The sequence below is a fragment of the Erinaceus europaeus genome, unplaced genomic scaffold, assembly GCF_950295315.1.
Source record: "Erinaceus europaeus unplaced genomic scaffold, mEriEur2.1 scaffold_243, whole genome shotgun sequence".
Lineage (NCBI taxonomy): Eukaryota > Metazoa > Chordata > Mammalia > Eulipotyphla > Erinaceidae > Erinaceus > Erinaceus europaeus.
In genome coordinates this window covers 152,645-177,926 of record NW_026647264.1, presented here as the reverse complement: position 1 = coordinate 177,926, position 25,282 = coordinate 152,645, and the positions used below count along the sequence as shown (strand labels likewise).

Sequence of the window (25,282 nt, the reverse complement as noted above, 5' to 3'; positions counted from 1 at the left end):
GACTCCACTTCTTTTTTCTTTTATAATATCTTTTTAAAAATGTTTTTATATATTTAAATAGAGACAGAGAGAAACTGAGAGGGGAACAGGAGATAGAGAGGTAGGGAGAGACAGAGAGACACCTGCAGCCCTGCTTCGCCACTTGTGAAGCTTCCTCTCTGCAGGTGGGGACCAGGGGCTTGAACCTGGGTCCTTGTGCGTTGTAATGTGTGCATCACCACCTGCCCCCCTTATTTTTTCTTTTCTTCCTGGTAGAGGGAGGGAGGGAGTGAAGAAGGGAGGGGGGGAGAAGTGGAAGACAAGGAGGAAGAAGAGAAAGCAGTAAGAGAAGGAGAGAGAGGAGAGACACCACAGTATCCCTACTGTTTGTGAAGCTTTCATCTGTGCACAGTGCTCCCATGTGGTAGTCTGGGGGCTGGAACCAGGGCAAATGTACATGGCAAAGTGTTATATTTGAATGAATGAATAGGTGAATAAATAGAAAGTAGGATTGTTAGATGCAGTTTTGGATGTAGTTATTGGTTTTATCCCTGGCTGCATCAATACTACAGAATGCCTTTGCATAAGTGATCTCCCATACGGGATGATCTCACTCTCAGGCCGAAGTTGAAAAACAAGATTAGAAAAGAAAACACAAGTCGAACCTGAAATGGAATTGGAGTATTACACCAAAGTAAAAGACTCTGGGGTGGGTGGGTGTGTGGGGAGAATACAGGTCCATGAAAAATGATGAATGAAATAGTGGGGGTTGTATTGTTAAATGGGAATCTGGGGAATGTTATGCATGTAAAAAAAAAAAAGAAGTAGAAACGCAAAGCAGAAATTGACTGAGTTTGGAGTATGGCACCAAAGTAAGAAAGCAGAAGTACACTAGAGTTTGCAGTGAGTACCTCCCTAATACTTCCTCTCCACTTTTCCAAGCTTTGGGTCCATGATTGCTCAACAATTTGTTTGGCTTTGTATGTTAATTCTCTTTTCAGTCACCAGGTTCCAGGTGTCATCAGGATGCCGGCCAGATTTCCCTGGATTGAAGACCCCACCAATATGTCCTGGAGCTCAGCTTCCCCAGAGACCCACCCTACTAGGGAAAGAGAGAGGCAGACTGGGAGTATGGACCGACCAGTCAACGCCCATGTTCAGCGGGGAAGCAATTACAGAAGCCAGACCTTCTACCTTCTGCAACCCACAATGACCCTGGGTCCATGCTCCCAGAGGGCTAGAGAATGGGAAAGCTATCGGGGGAGGGGGTGGGATATGGAGATTGGGCAGTGGGAATTGTGTGGAGTTGTACCCCTCCTACCCTATGGTTTTGTTAATTAATCCTTTCTTAAATAAAAAAAAAAAAAAAAAGAAAAAAAATAAGTGATCTCCCTTCTCAGCCTCAGTTTCTTCATCTGTGACATAAAGACAACAATGAACCCCTCTCTGGGCTTCTAGAAGGATGAAGCCAGATATGTGTTGCCTGGTCTTAGCAAGTGCCCAGTGAATGACAGGTAGGGCAATGGCTCAGGTGAGAAAGGCCAGCCTCCCTGGGAATACTGTCCACTGCAGACACAGGCTCCAGGGGCAGGAAGTGGGTGGGAGACCACTCTGTCTTCCCAGGGGAAGGGGGTGTGGGTGGGATGGAGGGCCCAGGAGCTTCTTTCTCCTCCTGCTGCTTCCCCAAATGTGGGTGGCCAGGAACTTGGACTGATAGCGGGCCTGCTTGGCAGAGCTGCCGCTTGTGGGAGGTGACCGACACACTGAGAAAGTGTGACCACCCAGGTCCCTTGGGGACGCCGTGACAGCCAGGCACAGATGGTGGGGTACTCAGGCAGTCGTCCGCCCACCCGGGCACCAGCCACCCACTCCTGAGCATACTCACAGGCCTCCGCCAACCCCACTCCCCAAGCAAAGCTGTTTGCAGCAAAAATCCAAACTGCAAGTAACAGCAGGAACAGGAGCGAGCCAGAGTGGGGGAGCAGATGGCAGCCTGCAGTGAGCACAGGCTGCCCACCTGGGACGCTTGCTGAGAGCGTGGCTGGCAAGCGGTTTCCCACTGCTGCTGGGGGGGGGGGTGGAGCTGGCTGTCCCAACTCTGGGCAGGCCTGGGCCAAGGTGGGCTGCCCCCCACCCCCATTCCAGGGGCCCCTGCTGGTCACCACCCCAGGCTGGGTGTGTCAGATGAGATTTAAAGATCAGTCACTTTCCTATCCCACACATTCTTCTATTATTCAACCAACAAGCAGGAGAGGGGGGCCAGGAGGTAGAGGGGGTGGGGTGGGGTATCAGCAGGCACAGTAAGACTCCAGTTGGTGGCATGAAACTGCAGGGAAATCAAAAGCACCCTGCTGGGAGAAGGTCCTAAAGTGATCAGAACCAGGAGCCAGCTTTCCTCATCTTGGCAAATGTCTCTTTCAATCAACAAACATTTCCTGAGCACCTTTTGTATGCAAAACACTGCGGGAGCCACCAGTAAGAGTTGCCTCCCTTGAGTTATAATCAGGCTGCTTGTGGAATTGGGACTGCAAGGCCAATACTGAACAGGGATGCACGCTCTAATTGTATTAATCAGCTTTCAATTACTTACAAATTGGTCTTCATTCCATTCTAGCTGATTCCCCTCAGATAGTACCTGCCTTTCTGGAAGCTGTCTTCTCAGAAGCTGGAGGAATGGTTTCTAGAATCCTTGGGAATCTGGATTCCAATGAACTTTTCCGCTTATTACAGTACAACTCTGACTGAGTCACTTCCTTTTTAAAACAATGAACTTTAAATGAAAGGCTAGACAAACGCAACAGATTTCCAGCTTGTGAAGTCCCTGGTGCACCAGCCCCTACCTCTGGGCCCACAACCTCACACACCAACACACCCACAGAAACACGTGCAGAAAGACCACATGAACACCAGTACAGGAAGGATCTCATAGGTCTGGGAGGGCTTGACCATTGAAGGCGCCTAAGGCTAAAAACACTTAGCCATAAGAATGTGGAACCTTGGAAGTCGGGCAGTAGCTCAGCGGGTTAAGCGCACATGGCACCAAGTGCAAGGACCAGGGTAAGGGTCCCGGTTACCCACCTGCAAGGGAGTCACTTCACAAGCGGTGAAGCAGGTCTGCAGGTGCCTATCTTTCTCTCCCCCCCTCTGTCTTCCCCTCCTCTCTCTATTTCTTTCTGTCCTATGCAACAACAGCGACATCAGTAACAACAATAATAACTACAACAATAAAACAAGGGCAACAAAAAGGGAATAAATAAATATAAAAAAAAGAAAAGAATGTGGAACCTGGTAAAACCAGCCCATATCTGGAATGTGTACTGGAGGCTAGCAGTTTTGTAAAACCGCAGACCCATTATGGAAAATCCCCACTGAACTCTCACCTAACTTCCTTATTCTCCTATAATAATCTCTCTCTCCTGGGAGTCAGGCGGTAGCGCAGCAGGTTAAGCACACGTGGCACAAAGCGCAAGGATCGGTGTGAGAATCCTGGTTCAAGCCCCCGGCTCCCCACCTGCAGGGGAGTCGCTTCACAGGCAGTGAAGTGGGTCTGCAGGTATCTATCTTTCTCTTCCCCTCTCTGTCTTCTCCTCCTCTCTCCACTTCTCTCTGTCCTATCCAACAATGATGACATCAGCAATAATAATAACACCAAGGACAACAAAAAGGAAATAAATAAATATTTTTTTAAAAAAAGAATCTCCCTCCCCTGACCCTGAGCGTGATTTCACAGCCCCCCTCACTTTGCCTGGGAGTGCCTGAATAAAGCCCTAGTTAATAATATTCACGGCTTTACTTTTTTCTATCAGGTCTCTTTTGCCACCGACCAGACCTTACAAGGGCAGGGAGAGGCAAAGGAAGCCAAGGAAAAGCCACCAACCAAGGGCTGCATTTTCCTTGTCCTCCCTGGTTCTAATAGCCAGAGGGCCAGGATCTCCCACGTAAAACCACAGACCAAGGTAAGGCTGTGAGAGGTGTGTGTGTTTTCTCTGTAGAATTCAGTTTCTGAAGAGCTAAGGGCAAGAGTGAGCAGTGGAGGGGGGACATAGGAATATCTACTGAGGAAGCAGGGAACACACGTATCGTGCTAGAGGCTCTGCTGGAGGAAAAAACAGCACCATGTTGGGTGTGGGTCAATGTGGCATGTCAGGCTTCAGACAATACTGGAAATTTGCTTAGTGTCATGGAAAGATTAAAGGAGCCTGGTCCTCTGTGAAATGAGGAGCCAAAAGAAGAAAATAGGTGAAATGAGGAAAGTAGCTGACAGGAGGAAGGACTGACAGGAAACCGAAGAGGAAAGGGCAGTATTAAAACTTACTCAGGGTTTAAGTCTCCAGTCAGCTGACAGGCAGGGAGAATGCTGCAGGTGTCTCTCTTTCCCTCTCCTCTGCTTCCCCTCCCTCCCTCTTTTACTCTCTGTCCTATCAAATCAAAATAAATAATAAATATATATTTAAAAAAACTTACCCAGGAGTCAGGAAAGAGCAAAACTGACAAGGCAGCTGACGACTGGCTCATGGAAACACCGTGTCAACTGCTCTGGCCAGTGAGTGGGAATCCCCTACAAGAGCTAACCATGGGCTCAGCCCAGGGTTTATCATTCTTCCTCTTAGGAAAAGGTTCTGTAACAGAACCATGGGCTTCAGGAGATATGAGATGTCTAGAGCAGAATTATTCATGACAGCAAAAGAACAAGCTGTGAGAAATGATCACTGGTAGAACAGGGACAGAGGTGTATTTACCAGAGTAGAATATGGACAGCACTGCCTGAGTGATGACAGCTACCAAGCACAAAACAGGCAACACACAGGAAAATCCACACAGTGTCACATTCAAACACAAGTGAAACTAAGTGTTGCAATGGTCTCCTTTTTTTTTTTTTTTGGACTAGGTAGTAGATGCCTGTTTTGTGTGGCTCATTAGACTGTCCTATTAAAATACTCTCTTCTATTTAGGATGGAGACACACACACACACACACACACACACACACACACACACACACACACACACACACCTTAATAACAAAGCAGAGAAAACCACCCAAGTGAGAGGAAAAGGGAAGAAATCAGTGATGTGAGAGAACAGTGTTAGGACCTTTTCTGAGTGGAAAAATTAAGGGAGTTGAAAATGGCTTAAGTAGAAGATGATGACTACAGAAGACAGAAAATGGAAATGCAACCTTTGAATTAAATTGCTCCTGAGAAGAAACCAGAATAGTTGGGAACAAAGCAATAAGTACAAACATAATTAAAAAGCTTCCCTGTATGCTTCTTTCAGACAAAAATCGATGACAATGACTTGGAAGGTCTAAACAAAAATTTTAATTAAAAAATATACGAGGGTCTGGGAGATAGTTCAGTGAGTAAACACAGGCTTTACCATGCACAGGGTCCTGGGGTTGATCCCCAGAACCACACAAGAGCTCCATGAATGGTGGAGTGGTGTACTGGTGCCTCTCTCTCTCTCTCTCTCTCTCTCTCTCTCTCTCTCTTTCCCCTCCAGCCCCTCCACAAGCTCTCTTCCTTCAGAATAAAGAGTAAACCACTGTACCAGAAAGCCCTGGGCCACCTGGGGCTTTGAAAGGGAGTAAAAACCTAAGTCGGACTCAGACCACTGCCTTTGCTGTCCCCAGCCTCTGTTTCCTTGAAAACCCCTTTCACTTGTGTCTTGGTGTTCTCTTTTCTTCCTCTCTGGCTTCATGGGCTGCAGCTGCCTGCCACTCTCTACCGACTCCTGCAAACTGCTTTATCTGGGCCTGATGCGTTACCTAACCGTCTGCTGTGGACCATTTACTTCCTTTCTCTATGTCCTTACATCTTGAACACCTGTCATCAAGAGTTTAATTTGCCACCCGGCAAAGTGTCTAAAGAGCACAGCCATTCACAGAGGGAATGGAAATGGGGTGGGGAGACTGGAAACTGATTGCTGCCATAAGCTGAGGGCTGAAGAAAGGCAGGCAGCTAATTAGGCAGAGAGCAGCGTCACATTCGTGACTCTCTGTACAGTGGGAATCAGGCGCCAGGTGCTCCAGGCTTTTGAGAGTGCCAACCAGGGATCAAAAATAAAGACAACTAGAGGGGCCAGGCGCTGGTAAAGAGCTGATGGTACTATGTGGGAGGGGAAGTGGAACAGTGAGCAGGTCTCTCTCTCTCTCCCTCCCTCTCTAGCTCTCTCTCCTTCTCTATCTCTCTATGTTGTACAATCTTTATCAAAAAGAAAGGGGAAAAATGGCTGCTGGGAATGGTGGAACTGTGTAGGCATCGAGCCCCAGTAATAACCCTGGTGGTAAAGGAAAAAAAAAATTTTGATAAAGAAATGTCTATGACTGCTAAGGGAAACGACAAGTTGTTATTTTTTTCCATTGTGTGGCATACATTTCATATTAATCATTTTACAACTCCTGGGCTGCTTTTTCACTCAAAGAGACAGGGAGGGAAAAAGGGAGGGATGGAGAGAGAGGAGGGGGAGATAGAGAGATAGAGATAGAGAGAGAGAGAGGCCATAACACTGGAGATTCTTTGGTGCCATGACACCTTCTGTGTGGCACTTGGGTTTGAACCCGGGCTGTGCACATGGCAGGGCACACACCTAGTAAGCTATCTCTACAATTGAAAATTTTTGGCTCTAAGAAATTCTTGAAGCATAGTAAGTCCTAGAATAACACATTGTTTCATCCTAACATTGATGAGAAAAGAAAACAAAAATCCCAGGCATCGGGAGTCAGGCGGTGGTGCAGTAGGTTGGGTGCATGTGGTGCAAGGACCAGTGTAAGGATCCCGGTTTGAGCCCCTGGCTCCCCACCTGCAGAGGAGTCACTTCACAGGCGGTGAAGCAGGTCTGCAGGTGTCTATCTTTCTCTCCTCCCTCTGTCTTCCCCTCCTCTCTCCATTTCTCTCTGTCCTATCCAACAACGACAACATCAACAACAATAAAAACAACAAGGGCAACAAAAAGGAAATAGATAAATAAAAAGAGAAAAAAAAAAATCCCAGGCATCACTAAATGGAATGACAGCCAATATCTGAGGACCTGATTTCATTAGATACCCTTTAGCTTAAAATCTCAGTTCCCAAGAACCTATCAAAGATGTTAGGTGAGGACATACTGTAGCATTCACTTGAGTTTCTGAACCCATTAATCACATTTTTCATTTTCAGAAATAGAAACTGCTCATTCATTTCTTTTTCAGATTTGTTCATTCTTTTCTCATAGTGCCTATTTCATTTGGTTTGTAGTCCTGCCCTTAGCTATTTTAATTGACTAGTTTTAAATCATACTTATATCTTTCACAGTTCATGATGATCTTATTTCTTCTCTAAATCACTTTATTGGGGGAAAATTACAGTTGTCACCCGAGTACAGCTTATTTCTCTGTGAGAGCTGTCAGTGTCCTATTCCTGTCACCCCACTAAGTTTTCCTCCATCATTGTGCATTGGGTCCCCCACATCCTGTCACTCCTTCTGCCTCCCTACAGCAATAAGCCACAACTAGTCAAGGCCAGGTGGTGGTGCACCTGGTTAAGTGTTCACATTACAGTGCGCAAGGATCCAGGTTCAAGACCCTGGTCCCCACCTGCAGGGGGGAAGTTTCATGAGTGGTAAAGCAGGGCTGCAGGTGTCTCTCTGTCTCTTTTCCTCTTTATCTCCTCCTTTCCTATCAATTTCTCTCTGTCTTTATCTAATAATAAATAAATAAAAGTAAAAAAAAATAAACCACAGGTAGTCTAAATTTTCATTTTTCAATTTTCTTGATTAGTAATTTGACACAATTTTACAGTATTTGACTATGGGGGTATAATTTCTTTTAAAATTTATTTTTGGAAGTCGGGCGGTAGCACAGTGGGTTAAACACACGTGGCGCAAAGCGCAAAGACTGATTAGGATCCCGGTTCGAGCCCCCGGCTCCCCACCTGCTGGGGAATCGCTTCACAAGTGGTGAAGTAGGTCTGCAGGTGTCTCTCTGTCTCTCTTCCTCTCTGTCTCCCCTTTCTCTCTCAATTTCTCTCTGTCTCTATCCAATAACAAATAAAAAAATAAAAAAGCTTTAAAAAATAAAATTTATTTTTATAGAGACAGAAATTGAGAGGGAAAGGGAAAATAGTGTGGAAGAAAGAAAAAAAGACATCTGGGTTAAGCACACATGGTGCAAAACACAAGGACCAGCATAAGGATCCCAGTTCGAGACCCTGGCTCCCCACCTGCAGGTGGGTTGCTTCATAAGCGGTGAAGCAGGTCTGCAGGTGTCTATCTTTCTCTCCCCCTCTCTGTCTTCCCCTCCTCTCTCCATTTCTCTCTGTATTATCCAGCAACAATGGCAGCAATAACAACAACAATGATAAGCAACAAGGCAACAAAAGGGAAAAAATAGCCTCCAGGAGCAGTGGAATCATAGTGCATGCACCAAGCCCCAGCAATAACCTTGGAGACAGAAAAAAAAAAAGAAAGAAAGAAAAAAAGGGAAAAAAAGACATCTGTAGCACTGCTTTACTACTTGTGAAGCTTTCTCCCTGCAGGTAGGGACTGTGCTTGGACTGATCCTTGTGCTTGGTAACACATATGCTCAACCAAGTGGGCCACTGCCCAAAGATTTATTGATTGCTGGGAGAAAAAAAAGAGAGAGAGGGAGAGAGAGAGAAAGAGAGAGAGAGAGGGAGAGAGGGAGAGAGATGTTGGTATGCTTTTAAGACCCCTTCTGTTTCATTGGTTTAATCCCCCTTGCCTAACACTGTATTCTATTTACATAACCACTGTTAACTAAGCACTACCCTGCCTGCAGGGCATTGGTTTAATCCCCATTGGTTCATGATGTGTTTTTGCTCCGCCCCCTCTCATAATACACCCTGATTTGCACCAGTCACTTTTTGCTCCACCCTTTCTACATCACATCCTGTTTACACCCTACTTGGCAAGTATATATATAAGGGCAGGATTGTGATTATAGTTTTAGTTTAGTTTAGATGGCTTAGATTGTGCTGCATTCCGCATGAATAAAAGACTGAAATGCATACCACCCAGCCATGAGTCCCTGGTTGTCTGTCTCCTGCTCGTGAAGCTAGTCCGGCAGAGAGAGAGAGAGGGAGAGAAAGAGAGGGAGAGGGAGAGAGAGGGAGAGGGAGAGGGAGAGGGAGAGGGAGAGGGAGAGAGAGAGAGAAATGGAGAGATAAATAGAACCAGAGCATCACTCTAGCACATCTAATGATGTGGATCGAACTTGGGATCTTGTGCGTGACAGTCTAAATCTTTATCCATTGTGCCACCTCCTGGGCCACTATGGGGATAATTTCACACCCACTCATGATGTGTGCTACCCATCACACCCTCCACTAAGGTCCTGTGCCACCCCCACTACCCACAACCACCACAGTTCTCACAGAGTTAGGAGACAACTTGGTTACCATTTTTTGCAAGTTTGTTGGTCTAGTAATTTATATCCTACACATAAATGAGGCAGTAGACCCTAGGATCATTCATATCCTAAGCACTGAATCTCCTAGTTGCTTCCTTTGCTGACTCTTCCTTGTGGCAACTTTTAAAATGTGTTGGCAGGGAATGGGGAAAAAATCTATAGAATTTTGAGATTCTGATCAACTACATTATCACTCAAGGTATCTTTTTGTATAAAAGCAACAGCTATTAGCAGAGTGCTAGGGTTATCTGAAAATAACTCTAGCTATAGTTTCAAATTTATTTTTTAAACTACATATATGCTTTTTTAATTTCTTTTTTATTGGGGGATTAATCGTTTACAGTCAGCAGTAAAATATAATAGTTTCTAAATGCATAACAATTCCTAGTTTTCCACATAATAATACAAGCCCCACTAGGCCCCCCTCTGTCATCATGTTCCAGGATATGAACCCCCTACCCCCACCCCAGAGTCTTTTACTTTGATACAATACACCAACTCCAGTCCAAGTTCTGCTTTGTGTTTTCCCTTCTGGTCTTGTTTTTCAACTTCTGCCTATGAGTGAGATCATCCCATATTCATCCTTTCTGTCTGGCTGACCTCACTTATGATTCCTTCAATCTCCATCCAAGATGGGGTAAAAAAGATGAATTCTATATTTTTAATAGCTGAGTAGTATTCCATTGTGTATATATACCACAACTTACTCAACCACTCATCTGTTATTGGACACCTAGGTTGCTTCCAGGTTTTGGCTATTACAAATTTTGCTGCTGTGAACGTATACAGAAATCTTTTTGGATGGTTATGTTTGGTTCCTTAGGATATATCCCCAGGAGAGGAATTGCAGGGTCATAGGGTAGGTCCATTTCTAGCACTGTGAGAGTTCTCCAGACAGGGGTTGGACCAATTTACATTCCCACCAGCAGAGCAGGAGGGTTCCTTTGCCCATACAACCTCGCCAGCATTTGCTGCTGCTATCTTTTCTGGTGTATGACATTCTCACCATTCTCACAGGAGTGAAGTGATATCTCATTGCTGTCTTTATTTGCATTTCTCAGACAATCAACAACTTGGAGCATTTTTTCATATGTTTGTTGGCCTTCTGGATCTTTTCTATGGTGAATATTCTGTTCATATCCTCCCTTTTTGGATGGGGTCATTTGTTTTCTTGTTGCTGAGTTTGGTGAGCTCTTTATATATTTAGGTTATTAGCCTCTTGTCTGATATATGGCATGTAAAGATCTTCTCCCACTCTGTGAGAGTTCCCTTTGTTTGGGTAGTGGTTTCTTTTGCTGTACAGAAACTTTTAAATTTGATGTAAAACTACATATATACCAGCTAATAATATAATTCAAAAGTCCAAGGGTATACTAGAAAAGGTATGTAAAAAAAAAGTGCTTGCTTTTCCCTTTTAAGACTCCATTCTGGAACTATGTAGGCACAGAGCTAAACACAGAGATATATACTGTAGCTGTTAATAAGAGGAAAAGGTAAAAACAACGTAGATATTCTAAAACAAGATAATATCCAATGTTTATAGAGATTTACTGCTTACAGTGAGAACTACTTAGGCTGCAATACTAATTTAAAATAGAGGCTCAACAAAATAAAGAAGAGAAGACATGGGGAAAAAAGATCAGAAACTTACATGAAAAACTGTTGATAGTGCTTATTTCTGGATAGTAAGATAGTGGGTTTTGTGGGAGGATTGTATTTGGTTTACTACCCCTTGTAAACCATCATCTATGATCCATATTACTTTTATAATCAGGAAAGTAAAGTGTATATGTTTTTTTAAAGATTTATTTTACTTATTTAAAAATACTGTATTTATGGAGCTAGGTGGTGGCACACCTGGTTGAGTGTATATGTTACAGTGTGCAAGGGCCCAGGTTCAAGTCCCTGGTCCCCACCTGCAGGGGGAAAGCTTCATGAGTGGTGAAGCAGTGCTGCAAGTGTCTATCTCTCTCCCTCTCTATCACCCCCTTCCCTCTCAATTTATGGTTGTGTCTATCCAATAAATAAATAAATAAAATTTATAAATACTGTATTTATTTATTAATGAGGGGGGAGAGAGAAAGAGAACCAGATATCATATCACTCAGTACATGCACTGGCAGGGACTGAACTTGGGACCTCATGTTTGAGAATCCAATGCTTTATCCACTGTGCAACCTCCTGAACTGCTTATTTTATAAGGCAGAAAGAGAGAGAGAGAGAGAGGAGGTATTGAGGCTAGAATTCTACTCTGATATATGTGGTACTAGATACTGAATCTGGGGTTGTAGGCAGGCAAGTCCTGTGCTCTGCCCACTGATGTGTAGATCTCAGTGTATCACAAACTCAGAAAACCACTAAGCCATTTTCCCAAGCTGCATGAGGTTTTAAGAATGAAAACTTCTAAGAGTAACAACAGTCAAGAACTTAAATATATGTATAATGTTAAATAAGAAAATTGAAATATTATGTCATTAACTCTGGCATTATAAGCTACAATTAATTGCAACACAGCAGCCATAGGATTTAAAACAGGAGTGGGGTGGAGAGTTGGATTTAGATCCTACCTCAGGATCCTACAAGGGTCTCCATTCTACTCAGTGAAAACCAGAGTCCTTACAGTGGTCCCCAGTGACCTACTTCTACCATGCCTCACACCTCCTGGTCAGAGCCTGATTCGCCCTGGTTCTCTGCTCCCTAGGCCCATCTGCAAACCTCCCCAACACACACCTGCCTGAGGCCTTGTGGAGGCACAGCACTCTCTCTGCAGAAAGCTTCCTGTCCCGGAAGCCACAGGTGTGCTTCCATGCAATGCTTGCCAGCCATCTTAGCAGCGAGTCCTTCTAGGCCCCCCACAAAAAACAGCAACTGGGGACTGGGTGGTGGTGCACCTGGTTGAGCGTACACAGTACCATGCATAAGAACCCAGCTTCAAGTCCCACATTCCCAATTGCGGGGGGTGGGGGTAGGTGGGGAAACTTCATGAGTGGTGAAGCAGTCTCTCTCTTTTGATCTCTATCTCTCCTTCCCATCTCAATTTCTCTCTGCCTTATCAAATTAAAAAAAAAAATTTGATTTAGAAGACAGTAATTATCCCTATGCTTCCCAGCACACCACATACCTTTTGCCCCGTTTGTGGCATGGCAGAATTTCCTTTGCTGTCTGTGGTCCCTCTTCTTTGAGAAGTCCCATTTTGTCTGACGTATAGCAGAAGCTCAACAAGTGTGTTGGATGCCCCAGTGAACACATGCACTGGATTAGATGCAGAGTCCTCCAGGGCTGAGGGGCTGAAGCTCACAATACTACAAATGATTGAAATGCATAAAACAGCACTAGCCTGGCACAACCCCTGGGGCACTCTGCCAGAAGTGGATTCCCTGTAGGAAATAACTTACGATTATAGCCAGAGATGATGGAAGTGAAGCGTCAAAAGGAAAGGAGATAAGAGTCTTTGGATAGAGCGGTATTAAGAGTTTCCATCAAGGAAGGAAAAAAAGTCAAGTTCTTCCATCAGAATGTGACTTTTGCTGCAGGCCAGAATCCCAAACTTCTGCTGCAGCCTCAGAGCCAGATATCTGTGGCATTTTAAAATGATGTTTTAAATGCTCTGTCTTGCTCTCTGCTGTGATTAGATTTTTTCCCCCATGAAGAAAGGCACTGAAAAACCAATGACCCTGCCACTCCCCCACCCTGCAAGCTGGCAGAAAAAGGCCTCACCTGGGTTGAGTACCACCAGGCACTCAGACTCTCATCTACTCAATGTTCATCCCTGCCTGGCACTGCAGACAGGAAACACAGCCTTCCTGATCTTGCTAAGTTTTATCAGCCTCTGGAAACTCAAGGGCATACTGATAGCTTAATGCATAGCCTCACATGTTTTGCCTCAGGAAAGATAAGAAAATACATCCTAAGTGATTCTGGAGTTTTTTTTTTTTTTTTTTTTTTTTTTTTTTTTTTTTTGGACACTGGGGTGCTTTGGAGAGTAGGGCAGGCTGGTGGTGGGCCCTGCCAGAGGCTGCTAGGGTCCACCAAGGAGCGTGGTGGGGCAGGTGCCGGAGGTGGGGCTGGAGTGGGCAGTGCTCTCTGCAGCCCTTCACTTCATGATTCCTGTGCTAAGTCTGCCTCTCCCTTCACCCTTCATCTCTGTCTTCCCATAGCTCTGCTGTGGCTGTCTTTTCATCATCCTGCTCAGGTGTCCTCCACCAGAGACTGTTGGAAGGAAATCCCTCAGCATCTTAAAAGCCCATGCCCCCGACTCCAAGACCGGAGGGACCTCAAGGTCAAAGGGGTGGACTGGCTGGTATTGATGGAGTGCCTATTCGACATCAGAAACGCTGTGCATGTTTTGGACCTGGCTGGACTCTCACAGCTTCTCTGTAAAAGAGGCTCTGTCATCTCCTCCACTCAGGGATGAGAAATCAGAGACCTCCATACAAGAGAATGTGACACATTCTAAGTGTCTCCCCTGTCCCAAAGACATAGCAATGATTGGTAAAACTATTCTTTTAAAAAAAATTACAACTAGGAAGTCAGGTGGTAGTGCAGCAGGTTAAGCGCACGTAGCGTGAAGCGCAAGGACCGGCATAAGGATCCCTGTTCGAGCCGCCAGCTTCTCACCTGCAGGGGAGTCGCTTCACAGGCGGTGAAGCAGGTCTGCAGGTATTTATCTTTCTCTCCCCCTCTCTGTCTTCCCCTCCCCTCTCCATTTCTCTCTGTCCTATCTAACAACAATGACATCAATAACCACAACAATAATAATTACAGCCACAAAAAACAAGGGCAACAAAAGGTAAAATAAATACATAAAAATTTAAAAAATCACAACTAAACTTAACTGTGTTCAAAAACAAGACAGAGATCCCAAGGGATCAGGGACTCAAAAAAATACATTATTTCAAGGGGCTGAGGGCAGTCACTGAAAATGGCGACTGATGGAAGGATTATCCTCCTGGGAAAGGAGGCTAAAAAAAGCAGAGACCCCTCTGCCACAGCTGCCTGCACTGACCCAAGCACAAGCCAGCAGCTTCCTGCCCCCCACAAGACTAGAGCTGGTCTCAGGCAGGAGCCCTGGGGGAACTGGAAGCAGCTCCTGCAGAAGGGGCCTGAGCAGGCTGCCTGCTGCTCTGCCGACTGGCCCTGGAGTAATCCTATCATCACCACGGCCCAGCAGCTTGTCACTAAGCTGCCACCTGACTCTGCACCAGGGGACCCAGGATCTGGGTGCAGAACACAGGGCACAGCACTTGGCAAAGACCGGTGGAGGAGGCGATGAGTCAGGAGGGAGGGACAGAGGTAGAGATTGACTCTCACTAGGGATAGGCATACAGACCTAAGTTTCAAAACACCAAGGAAAGCAGATGATAAAACAAATGAAACCTGCATTTGGGACATAGTCTTAAAGATTCAGTAAACTGGAGGGAAGTACTCAAAAGTTTACCCAGAAAGCATCTTAGAAAGGTTAAAAAAAAAAAAATCAAGGACCGGGCAGTAGCGCAGTGGGTTAAGCACACATGGTGCAAAGCTCAAGGACTGGTGCAAGGATCCCAGTTCAAGCCCCCGGCTCCCCACCTGCAGGGGGATCACTTCACAGGCGGTGAAGCAGGTCTGCAGGTGTCTGTCTTTCTCTCCCCCTCTCTGTCTTCCTCTCCTCTCTCTGTCCTATCCAACAACAATGACAGCAGCAACAACAACAATAACAACGATGATAAACAACAAGGGCAACAAAAAGGGAAAAAATAGCCTCAGGAGCAGTGGATTCATAGTGCAGGCACGAGCCCCAGCAATAACCCTGGAGGGGAAAAAAAAAGTCACAGGAGTGGGAGCCAGAAGACAGCTCACCTGGTAGAGTACATGCCCTACCATGTGCAAGGTTCTGGGTTTGAACACCCTGGAAAGTGTGAGGGGACTCAACAGATGATGGAGCACTGCTGTAGTGTCTCTCTGCCTTTCCTCACTTCCCCAATTCTAAAACCATAAAGGAAATAGTCCAGGGTGGTGGTATCACACATGCATGAGGTCCAGGCACTGCATTTAAAAAGTGAAAGACAATTATTAAATCACTAATAAAATATTTTTTTTAAAAAAGTGAGACAAAGAGCAGTAGGGACCTACGGAAGGTGGATCAGGAGGTTCAAGAGTATATCCAACGGTTTCCAGAAGAGGAGGAATAGGCTAGAATTTTCAGTAACAGAAGATGCTTTATGGGCCCCCAGATTAAAACTGCATAGAAAATGCCAAGCAAGAGAATCGAAAACAATCCATATCTGGAAAACCAGGTGCATGTTCCCTGAAGCCGACTAGTCTTATTCCTGCAACCCTCGTTGTGCGCCTCCCTGCCACTCCCCCCCAGCTGCTTGCCAACGTCCTGCTCTGCCTCTTATCTGGGGACAGTGAGGAGAGCCTCAAATCAGGGGTAGAAGATGCCGTCCACATACTCTCCAATTTGCTCTTGCCTCCGGTCCTCACCAAGTCTCAATTTCTCCCTCTACAGTGGGGTCAGAACTAGAATGACAGAATGCCTGCTGGGCTCATCACAACAGACCACAGTCACACCCAATCCCTAGTTGCCTCACTAGCCAGTGGGAGGCCACCGTTACTTGACCCCCATGCTGCCAGCTCCTCATCCAGCAAGGGGGATGCTAGCAGCCCCACCTATGGGGATGTGCAGAGCTGTGCACTACCCGGCACAAAGGGAACATCAACCACAGGCAGCTTTAGCTTTTACTGTGAGAACAGACCCACACACAGCACCACGTGCATTATGTGCACTAGAGGGCTTCCACTGAAACCATGACCCCGGGCAGGGCAGGACCAGGGCCACTGTCCCCCCATCCCGGGTGCCCCTCCTCATCTTCCTCCCTGTTCACCGATGCCGGAGAAAGCCCTCCCGCTCACCAAAGTGTACCTCCCCAAAGGTGAGCCCCTCCTGACCCCTCCCCAGCCCAGCCCACCCTGTCACCCTGGGCACCCTACCTCTCTCTGCTCACTGCAGATCTTACACAGCCACAGGGGCCGCTTCTGGCCAGGGGAAGCCTCGATCCCACATTTGGTGCAGACTTTCTACAAGAGAGAGGACAGGAAGAGGTAAACACTTCAGCCCATTCCTTCCTGGCTGGGGGCTGGGGGAACTGTAACCAAGGGCCCCCCAGGCATCTCCCAAGGGGTTGGCTTTGGCTTTAGGTTCAAAGGGTAGACAACCCAAAGGGAACGGGTCATCTCAAACCTGCTGCTGACTTTGAGGATGTGTCCATCCACTGATCTCTACAATACAGGGGGGGCCAGGTGGTGGTGCATCTGGTTAAGCACACATCTTTTTTCAAATTTCTTTATTGGGGAATTAATGTTTTACCTTTGACAGTAAGTACAATAGTTTGTACATGCATAACATTTCCCAGTTTTCCATATAACAATACAGCCCCCACTAGGTTCTCTGTCATCTTTTTGGACTTGTATTCTCCCCCCCCCCACTCACCCCAGAGTCTTTTACTTTGATTAAGCACACATCTTACATTACAGATTTACCCCTATAATTATGCTTCCTTAGGATCATTAAAACAAACAAACAAAACAGGCTTGCTGTTGGACTGGGGAGACAGCATGCAGAAAGACTCATGCGTGAGGTACCAAAGGCCCCAGGTTCATTCCCCAGCATAGCCACAAGAACAGAGCCGACCTGGTAAAAAGGAAAAAAGAAGAAAAGTTTGCTGGTAGTCACATTGTTTTCAGTAGCAAAGAACTGGGAACAACCCAAATGTCCAATACCAGAGGAAGAAGCAGGCAGACTTAACAGATTGTGTCGATCCTTGGAAATGTGGGTAGGAAATGATGTTACTCAACAAAAAAGACACAGATTTGTATATAACCAGGCAAAAACCTCACAGATGGCTTGACAAGGTGAGAAGATGATAGAGTGAGAAATACCAGTGACAGCTTGAGCACTTACATTAAGCCAAACCTCTTCGTTTAGGGGTCTGGGAAGCTGTGGTGTAAGCCGCAGGGCCATTTGACAGAGAAGGAAATGGGCTCAGCGATAGTGTGTCCTCCTCAGATAACTGTCACATCAGCTACTCAATCTTGCTCCCACTGGAGGCTGCGTGGGTCTCCATGCAGCTGGGGGGTTTTCTCTTGCCCCTCACTACCCCGAGGGAAGGCCAGGCCTGTTGTTTGACCTTTTCTGCAGGCTGTCAAGTGAGCAGAGAGCACACTTCTCCAAGGAGAGGAAAATGTCACCAGCCTGGCTTCCTGGAGCATGTAGTCAGCACCTGACGGGGTACGAGCCAGCTCTCAGCAGAAGGGAAGCGGGTACCTTTGAGGAAGGTGTGCACTTCACTTGCCACTGTCCAGAGTGCAGGTACTGAGAATTGTCACTTCCATTGCTCTAAATAAAATGCAACCAGCTCCTTTATCTCTAGTCTGGCAGGGAATCCATCCCAATCAAGACTAGGGCTCCTTCGAGCTTGTGTGAAAGTCCTAGCCTAGGAGCTCTGGCTATCAAGGCTGGGAGAAGGGGCCAGACATTTCTAATGAGGGTTTGGGCCTGGGGTCTGTGCCAGGCCAAGACTCAACCTCCCCAGAGGTCAGCAGCCTGCCTGCCCCTCTCCTCCCACCTCTAAGAGCCCTGAGCCACCATCCCTGACCTGCCTGGAGACTCCTTCTGATGAGTAGCCTTACTCCAGCCTTCACCCCTCATCCCTCGAAGGCAGAGGCCTCCTTTGACACACTTGGGCCTCTCCTTTCCCAGGGGTGGGGGACAGGGAGAAGAGAAGCAGGAGGTACTCAAACCAGTCAGCTCGATTCCCTAACTCCCACTGTCCTGTGCAGAGGCTGCATGTGTGAAGATGAACTGCCAGTCCCTGTTCAGGGCGCCATTATGCCGGGCTAGCTTCGCAGGCAGGAGAGAGAGATGACCAGAGACTCATGGCTGAGTGGTACACAGTTCAGTCTTTATTCATGTGGAACGCAGTGCAATCTAAGCTATCTCTAATCACAATGTTGTCCTTATATATCCTGGGGCTGCCAGTGCAGATCAGCTTATAGGCTCTCTCCAGAGCCTGTTAGGAAGTCCTGGTGAAGTGCTTCTGATGATTCTGGTGACAGAGCAGCTGCATTTATACTCACCAAGTAGGGTGGAAACAGGATGTGACATAGAGAGGGTGGAGCAAAAAGAGATTGGTGGAAATCAGGGTGTGACAAGGAGAGGGGGCGGAGCAAAAAGAGAGTATGAACCAGCAGGATTAAACCAATGCCCTGGAGGCAGGGCGGTGCTTAGTTAACAGTGGTTTATGTAAATAGAATACAGTGTTAAGCAGGGGGGATTAAACCAATGAAACAGAAGGGGTCTTAGAAGCATAATTTAGAAGCATACCAACAATGAACTCCCAGTGAGGCGAGGTTTTCCTACTGCAGGTTCCACTGGTTTGGAGGCTTCAAGGCCTGCTCACCCTCCAAGCACACAGCACCAATCCATAACATTTATTGGGCAATGTGTCTTCCAGGCATGGTGATCCCAGCAACAAAGGATGAAGAAAGTGGGTATTATAATGGCCTCCCTTATGCAGATTCAAAACTGGGACTTTGATGTTAAAGAGGCCCCACATTTGGTTAGTGAGACTCAAGATCCCAGGAGAAAGGATCAACACCTGCCCCTGCTAAGGAGCAGCCCACAGCAACCGGAGAAGTTGCTTCAAATCTTTGGGGATGTGGCTGCATTCTCTCTCCCCCTCTGCCCCCCTTTCTTTCTCCCAGGCTTCTCTGGGGGCTTTGCGCCTCCACAATGCCATTACTCCTAGTGGATTTATTTATTCTTCAGATTGAGGTGGAAGACAGAGAGGAGAGGAGAGATGTGAAGTGGAGAGAGTGGGCCAGGTAGTGGCACACTTGGCTGAGTGTACTTATTATCATGTGCAAGGACTAGGTTTCAAGGCTGGGTTCCCACCTGCAGGGGGGGGATTGTCACAAGGAGCAACAGGAGTTGTGCTGAAGGTGTTTTTCCTTCTCACTCTTCTCTTCTCTTCTCCCCATCTCTCTCTGCCTCTGTAAAAAATAAATAAAGAAAAAAGAAAAAAGGGGGTGCAGGAGGCTGCCAGGAGTGGTGGAACTGTCATGTAGATGCCAAGCTCCAGTGATAACCCTGGTGACAAAGAAAAGCAGAAGGAGGAGTGGGGCAGAGGAGAAGGAGCAGGGGCAGGAGAAGAAGAGGGAGAAGAAGGGTAAACGGAGAAGTAAGAGGAGGGAGACAGAGAGGGAGGAGGAGGAGCAGAAGGGGGAGGGAGAGGAGAGATCACAGCACTGCTCCACGGCTTGGGAAGCTTCCCCTTTAGATGGTGCTCCCAGGAGGTGACTGGGGGCTCAAACCCAGGTCCTCATGCATAGTACAGGGTGAGCTATACCAGGGGAGTTAGATCCTGGCTTCCCAGGGGCTGGTGACTCTCAAGTAAGTGAACAGAGACTGTGAGACAGGATGGCCCTGGGGCAGGTTTGGGGCGAAGGTACCATGCAGCTGCCTGCAGTCACCGGCTCCAGGACAGTGGTTCTTCCAGCAAGACAGGGCACCTGGCTGTGCTCTCTGCACTGCCTCTGTGGAGGGAAGGTGGAAGCCCTCCACAGGACAGGGATTTCTTTTTTAAATTTTATTTATTTTTTTAAGCTTTATTTCTTTATTACTGGTTAGAGATGGTGAGAAATTGAGAGGAGATGGGAAAATAGAGAGGGAGAGAGAGAGACAGAGACAGAGACACCTGCAACCCTGATTCACCACTTGTAAAGCTTTCTCTCTGCAGGTGGGGACCAGGGGCTTGAACCAGGGTCCTTATGCACTGTAATGTGTGTGCTTAACCAGATGTGCCACCGCCTGACCCCCAGGAGAGAGATTTCTTTTTTCTTTTCCTTTTTCTTTTTTTTTTTTTAGTTTTTATTTATAAAATGAAAACACTGACAAGACCATAGGATAAGAGGGGTACAATTCCACATAATTCCTGCCACTGGAACTCCATATCCCATTCCCTCCCCTGATAGCTTTCCTATTCTTAAACCTCTGGGAGCATGGACCCAGGGTCATTATAGGGTGCGGAAGGTGGAAGGTCTGGCTTCTGTAATTGCTTCTCCACTGAACATGGGCATTGACAGGTCGATTCATACTTACAGCCTGTCTCAGAAGAGAGATTTCTAACAGGAGGCAGGGGCCCACTGCCCCGGGGCTGACTCTTTGTGTTGCCCTGCCCTGCCTCACGCAGTCAGCTAGGGGCGGGGTGGGTTGTGTGGCTCTGCCCTGTCTGCTTGGACTGCTTTAAAGACCAAAATGCCATAGACTCACCTTGTGGTTTAAATGACAGGCAAGTATGTGGCACAATTCTGAAGACTGGAAGTCCCAGCTCAGGACACCAGCTGCTACTTTCTGTGTCCTCGCACTGTGGCAAGAGTGGCCTATGGTCTCCCTCCTCTTCAAGAGGCACTAGCCCCATCAGGGAAACCAACCTTGTGGCCTCATCCAAACCAAGCTGCTTCCTGAGGATGCTACCTTTGAATATCATCATACTTGGGGGGTGGGGTAGGCTTGCAACATATGTGGGGACACAGCACCAGGACTGGAGTCCACAGGGAGTCCTTGAAGTGGGTGCATCATCATGGATTTCAACCCTGGAGTCCCAGCATCTCAGGACTGTCACCAATTGTATGTCCCAGAAATACTGCTGTGTCTGCCTAGAGACACCTGGAGGGGTCTGGGCAAGCTACCCAGAGCCTCTTGAGCCTCAGAAGTCCTCATCTGAGAAATGGGACACTCGTCACTCCCTAGGGCTGTCCTGATGATTACCTGAGACACACATGCAAAGCAATTGGCATGTTGTAAGTGCCCAGTTACTGCCAGTCACTGTTATCAGTGGCCCTTCCTTCCTTCCTGTTCTAGAACCTCGCACCATCCTCCCAGACACTTGCACCACCTACCACTTGCCACACCGGCTTTGTACACTGACAGTGACTAAGTAAAGTGCAAACCTCACCCTCTTGCTCACAACAGTCACACTGCAGAGGCTCAGCTGCCACACGTGGCTGGTGGCCCTCCTTTGAGACTGCCCAGAAGTGGGACACTGTCACCACTGCAGGAAGTTCTGCTGGCAGGCACCAGTTGGAGAGGCAGTCCTCAGTCTGGACATCAGGACTTAGGGTCAGACTGTCAGTGAGATGAGCGTGCTATGCCTGGCCTATTTCCACGGTGCCCCATCCGATCTCACTGCTTCGCTGTTCAGGAAGCTTCCTTTTTGCAAGTAGAGACAGGGGCTCGGACCCAGGTCCTTTCACACTGTAACGTGTGTTCAACTGGGTGTGCCACCACCCAGACCCTGCCATCTCTGGTCCTCCTTCTGCACCTACAGCATTTCTGCTGTGAGGATCCAGGCCAGCAAAATGTTAACAGGCTTCAGTTCAAATCATATGTAATTACAACTATATTAAACTTCAGGTCAATAAGAGAATAATGAGCCTTTGCCCCCCTATGGGCTTGGTTACTGTTCCCAGGTTCCAATAAAAAAAATTAAGTGGGTGGTAATTAAGAGAAACCTAGAGAGAGGGTAAGCCATGGCACTGCCTTGGTGTAAAGAGCACCACAGTCACAGCAGGGACAGGCCCAGGGTTGAATTGGGCTTCCCTTGGGCATAGTTCCCCCAGGGAAGTGGGCAGTGGCTCTCCAGGCTGGGCTTCCCCTGGCTTCCTGCAGCCCCGAACCATCAGCATTCAACAAGCCACACCCGGCTTGGATTTGACTCAATGCAGAGGCTCCCAAACCCTCTCCTCACCACTCTCTCAATCACACCCTGCATTCTGTTTGCAGATATATCCCCCAGTTCAGGAGGGTGGGGACATGAGAGAATTGCCCACAGCACAGATCTGGGAGAGAGACAGGGCACAGGCTGGCCTTAGGACACAATCTTGGACTTGCTCTAACCTCTGAGCCTCACTTCCTCATCTGTGAAGCAGTAGCAGGCAGGCTCAGGCCATAGCTGAGAGGGTCCTGCACCAGCCCCCGCCCCCGTCTGCTGGGAAGATGAAACAGAGACATGCAACCCAGCACGGGGAGGGCTGTATTCTCAGCAGCATTGAGCCATGCTGATGGGTAAAGCGGTGGAGGCTGGACAAAGGGGAAGCTGCCCACACTTGGGGCACAGCAGGCAGGGCTGGTGGGACTGCTGGCCAGGTGAAATGTAAGAGGCACAGAGCCAGGCTGGCCCTGCCACGGGGAATGACAGCAGAGGTCCTCCATGAGGGATGGGGCAGGGGTGTGCATCCTGTGGGCCACCTGTGTGTCCTGTACCCTCCCCGTAGTCCTCCCACAGTGGCCACCCCCCAACTCCTGGGAGCCCCTACTCTTTGCTTTCCCCATTCTGGACCCTTCCCCTCCCCATACCATAGTTTGGAATCAGTAAGTCAGAGGATGTCTGCAGGCCTCAGAGTTAAGGCACCTCCGTGCCAGGTTGGGTGTTTGCATCCTCACTGCGATCCCCCAACCCATTCATACAGAACCCCCCCCCCCCAAAAAAAAAAAGCTCCAGGGTCTGCAAGTTGCAGCTATTAGAAGGCAGGGGCGTGCTGTGCCAGTGCTGGGATGAGAAGGAGACTTTGAGGCGTGCCAACACCACCTTTCTCAGGTGGACCTGGGTACTGGGAACCCAGCAGTCACATCTGACAGGCCCTGAGGGCTTCCCAACACCACCATCTATCACACAGGACACCTTCCTGAAGCTCAGCCAAGCAAAAAGAAAGATGAAATTGGGCTCAAATGTTCCGTACAAGGAGGCCAGCAAAAAGCACGCTGCCTTGCAGAAAGGAGTAATCAGGGTGGCTAATGTGAAAATATTTAGTGCTTTAAGGCAACAAACATCTGATACTGGATACAAGGTATCATAGAAATAACAAAGATGAACAAGGTATGGCCCTTTCTCTTCAACCTCTGTCCCATGGAACAGAGGTGTCAACAAACTAGCAAGACTTATCTTGAAAACCACTTTTTCAAGAGTTGCTATCAATGGAAGCTTCTAGGTGATGTAGGCTCTCTCTGGGAAGCAGCTACACTGTAGATGATGTTCACAGAGTGTTAGTCACTGAATGCAACAAAGACTGGAGAAGAATGGCCACACAGTGTGATGGCACAAGAACGAAGGAACAGGGACAGTGATTCACACCACACGGTATGTTCCTGCTGCTGGAGATGGAAGCTGCAGCAAGGAGAAAAATGCAGCTATGTGCTGGGGAAAGCAAGCGGATGACAAAGATGGCGATGTAGACAGAACGGTCTCAAAGAAGCACCTGTATCCAGAAGGGGAGCAGTAGTCAGAACCAGTGATGCTTAGGAAGCACGTCATAAACAGTGTGCTTGGTGTAACATGCTGTCATGAGTATGGATGTGTACCTGTATCTATTCAGATGCTGGATGGGGAAAACATCTGGAAAATTATTAGCCAAAATGGAAATCAAACTGTGCTGAGTCAGTGCAGGCGAAATAGCATAATGGTTATGCATGTGACTTGGAGGTCCCATGTTCGATCCCCAGCACCACCATAAACCAGAGTTGAGCAGTGTTCTGGGGGGAAAAATTGTGCTGAGTCAAAATTATCTTAAATGAGTGAGCAGAATTCCTATTTAAAGGAAGCTTGTGATGAAGCTTCAGGAGTTGTGGAACAGGCTGCTCCCTCACTCCATCTTTCTCTGTCTTTGTTATAAGAAAGATTTAATCATTAGTCATGAAATCTAAAAGAAGAAAAGAAAGAAAAAAATGCCTGATAAATATATAAAGGAAGCCCACTTGTTCTGAATTCATTTTTTTTTATCATATCTTCTGGATGTTCACAGGTTAGAATGGATTAAAGAAGCTGGGGGGTAGGGCACCAAAATAAAAACCCTGTGGTGAGGTTGAGGGTGGACATTCAGTTTCCTGGGGTGGTGGGGGTGGTGGTGGTGGGTGTGCATGGGTAGAATGGGACACAGTCTTTTGGTGGTGGGAATGGTGTTTATGTACACTCCTATTATAGTGTAGTCATATAAATCACTATTTAATTAATATGAGAGGGGAAAAATTGATTGTATGTCTCGAAGTTTTTAAAACACAGACTGAGTCTTTTTAATACATAGGCTGAGTCTTTGATATGCGGACTCTCTCAAAAGCCTAGACCAGGTAGATCAGATGCAACCGGTGGCACTGCTATATACAAGATACTTATACAGCAATATTATTATATTATTATACAGCAAACCCTAACAAAGGGACTTTTCAAAGTTAACCCAATTACCAAATAATGTGATGATAACAATAACTATCCACTGTCTTCTTGAACCCTAAGACAGCAGGAACCTCACATTTCCACTGTAGAGCCTATATTTCCCCCAGTCCTGGAACCTTAGGGTAAGGCCCACTTTCCTGTATGCTTCTCCCAATTCATATCAAATAATACTACATCCACTGATTGCAACCTAATCAACGCAACGATTGCCACCTCAACATGCTTCACCTCAGACTGTGTCCAGAGACTTCAAGAGTGGAATGACAACCCTTCAGCTTCATTACTCGGGTGAGACCTTTCCTTTCATAGTATTCTCTAATTCCATCCCAGGTGGTTCACTTCCCAACAAAGTCCCAAAACCTAGATAGAGACCAGGTTCTGTGAGATAGAGCATATGTTCACACGTATCCATAAACTAGGGCAAAATATATACCTGAAAGCAGAAGTACACTAGAGTCTGCAGTGAGTACCCCCCAACACTTCACCTCCACTATTCCAACCTTTGGGCCCATGATTGTTCAACAATTTGTTTGACTTTGTATGTTAACTCTCTTTTCAGCCACCAGGTTCCAGATGTCATCAGGATGCTGACCAGGCTTCCCTGGGCTGAAGAGCCCACCAATGTGTCCTAG

The 25,282-nt window shown here is 47.1% G+C and overlaps 1 protein-coding gene across 6 annotated transcripts in view; it reads right to left on the bottom strand.

The window, feature by feature from the left end:
* Positions 1-25,282, bottom strand: part of RPH3AL (rabphilin 3A like (without C2 domains)) — a 144,780-nt gene that overhangs the window by 14,705 nt on the left and 104,793 nt on the right. For 5 of the 6 annotated variants that reach the window (XR_009547918.1, XM_060183878.1, XM_060183877.1 and 2 more), the window contains one exon: positions 16,357-16,443. The exons of the other annotated variant lie outside the window; for it this stretch is intronic. Coding sequence is in view for 4 of the 5 variants with exons in the window: in XM_060183878.1 (XP_060039861.1) it covers positions 16,357-16,443 (87 nt within the window). In the remaining variant the exon portion in view is untranslated. The remainder of the gene's footprint in view (positions 1-16,356; positions 16,444-25,282) is intronic. 6 annotated transcript variants of the gene reach the window in all.